This window comes from Epinephelus moara, chromosome 1 (assembly GCF_006386435.1).
Source record: "Epinephelus moara isolate mb chromosome 1, YSFRI_EMoa_1.0, whole genome shotgun sequence".
Taxonomy (NCBI): Eukaryota; Metazoa; Chordata; class Actinopteri; order Perciformes; family Serranidae; genus Epinephelus; species Epinephelus moara.
Genome location: NC_065506.1, coordinates 46,986,699 through 46,988,490, shown reverse-complemented (window position 1 = coordinate 46,988,490; position 1,792 = coordinate 46,986,699). Strand labels below are relative to the sequence as shown.

At 44.8% G+C, this 1,792-nt stretch overlaps 1 protein-coding gene across 28 annotated transcripts in view; it reads right to left on the bottom strand.

The window, feature by feature from the left end:
• LOC126395092 (intestinal mucin-like protein) overlaps window positions 1-1,792 on the bottom strand; it is a 15,402-nt gene that overhangs the window by 1,608 nt on the left and 12,002 nt on the right. For 6 of the 28 annotated variants that reach the window (XM_050052268.1, XM_050052277.1, XM_050052285.1 and 3 more), the window contains exons 16-18: window positions 1,293-1,792; window positions 800-898; window positions 34-162 (exon numbers count right to left, since the gene is read on the bottom strand). In XM_050052268.1, the coding sequence (XP_049908225.1) occupies window positions 34-162; window positions 800-898; window positions 1,293-1,792 (728 nt within the window). The remainder of the gene's footprint in view (window positions 1-33; window positions 163-799; window positions 899-1,292) is intronic. The other 22 variants (XM_050052437.1, XM_050052447.1, XM_050052457.1 and 19 more) reach the window with 15 other exon arrangements.

Here is a 1,792-nt window from a genome sequence, read left to right as displayed (position 1 = left end):
TATTTGTGTGAGTGTTTTGGCAGATAAACTTACAGGTTCACACTCAGAGGGGTCATAGTGTGGACAAGAGGTCGTGGTTTCCTTGGTGAAAAACTGTCCATTGATCTTCTCACAGGTGTATTTCACACACTTGTCACCAGGTGGAACGTAAGTGCCATTGACCTGTACGGACAGGAAGAGCAGGAGCTGAGTCAGATATTCAACAAAGAGATTGTCTCTTGTCCTTTTTGGTTCATATGCAAAACATAGACTGTATCAAATAATGGACGAAGCCACCGTGATGTCACCAATTGGTTTGTGGACTCCCGTTTTGGAGGCTTGAGTTTGGCATTTGGCCAATGCCATCCTGGAATTTCGGAGCCAGAAGTGACCATGTTTGGACAAGAGGGTGGAGATAGCCCTAATGCTAGCTGCTAGCTAGGTTAGCATGATGCATTAACAGCAATGGTGAACGGTGAAAATGCTAGTTTTTAGTGGTGAAAACAGGCTTAAAAACATTAAAACAAAATGTACTTACTGCACTAACTGAACATTCAGTTCCTCTGAAAACCTTAATTTCAACCAAATGCTGAACAAGACTTTTTAGGTGACCAAACACTTACAATAATACTATTTGAATCTGGGGTTACGCCATTGTTACGCCACTAGTGTTGTCAAAAATATCAATTTGTCAAAACATATCAATTCTGAATATTTGAAACAGTTAAAAGAAACCCCTCCTGCCACTGCTAGCATCCCTTTTCTCATATTCTTGTCTTTTAGAAACGTGAGGAACCACTCACACAGCTGCAGTACTGACCTCAATGACTTTCATTGTGTTGTCAGGTGTGGTGAAAATACAGCTCTTCTGAACACACTTTCCGCAGCACTTTTTGGGATCAGCCTCATATTCGTAACCCTGGAGACGAGAGTGAGAGACAGTGAGAAAAAAAAAATGTGTGCACTTGAGTGTTCTCAATTTGAACCCTTTATACTGACATGATCATGAAGTATCAATTTTAAAGAGAAAGGCAATCCTGGCTGCCTACAGATAGGGCACGGTGGTTGCTATGCCGTGTACTAGCATGTTTTTTTTAATTGCCCAGTGGTCCTTAGGTCCCAGGCAAATGCACAGTGATGCTGAATTGTGCAAAGGAAGTGTGCTAAGTCATCACGGTTATTTTACTGTCATATTATCACAGCAAACATGCATCAGCTGGTACAGTTGCACCAAAAAAGTTACCCTTGAGTGCAAATGTATCCCTGCAGTGAATGTGTGTGTGCTTGTTGGCATGTCCTGTGAATGAACTTACATCAGCGCAATTTGTGTCGCAGACAATAGGTGTGCAGGTAATGATGTTGAGTTTGGTGACAGGATCCATTTTGGGGCCACAGTAACACTCCTGGCAGGGTCCAGGTTTGAAAGGTGCTCTTGTTGTTCCTGATGGAGTTCTTGTTGTTCCTGAGGGTCCCCGTGTTCCCAATGGACCTTGTGTTCCTGATGGTCCCTGTGTTCCTGATGGTGCTCTTGTTGTTCCGGATGGTCCCTGTGTTCCTGATGGTCCTTGTGTTCCTGATGGACCTTGTGTTCCTGATGGACCCTGTGTTCCTGATGGTCCTTGTGTACCTGATGGTCCCTGTGTTCCTGATGGACCCTGTGTTCCTGATGGACCCTGTGTTCCCGATGGACCTTGTGTACCTGATGGTCCCTGTGTTCCTGATGGACCCTGTGTTCCCAGTGGACCTTGTGTTCCTGATGGTCCCTGTGTTCCTGATGGTGCTCTTGTTGTTCCGGATGGTCCCTGTGTTCCTG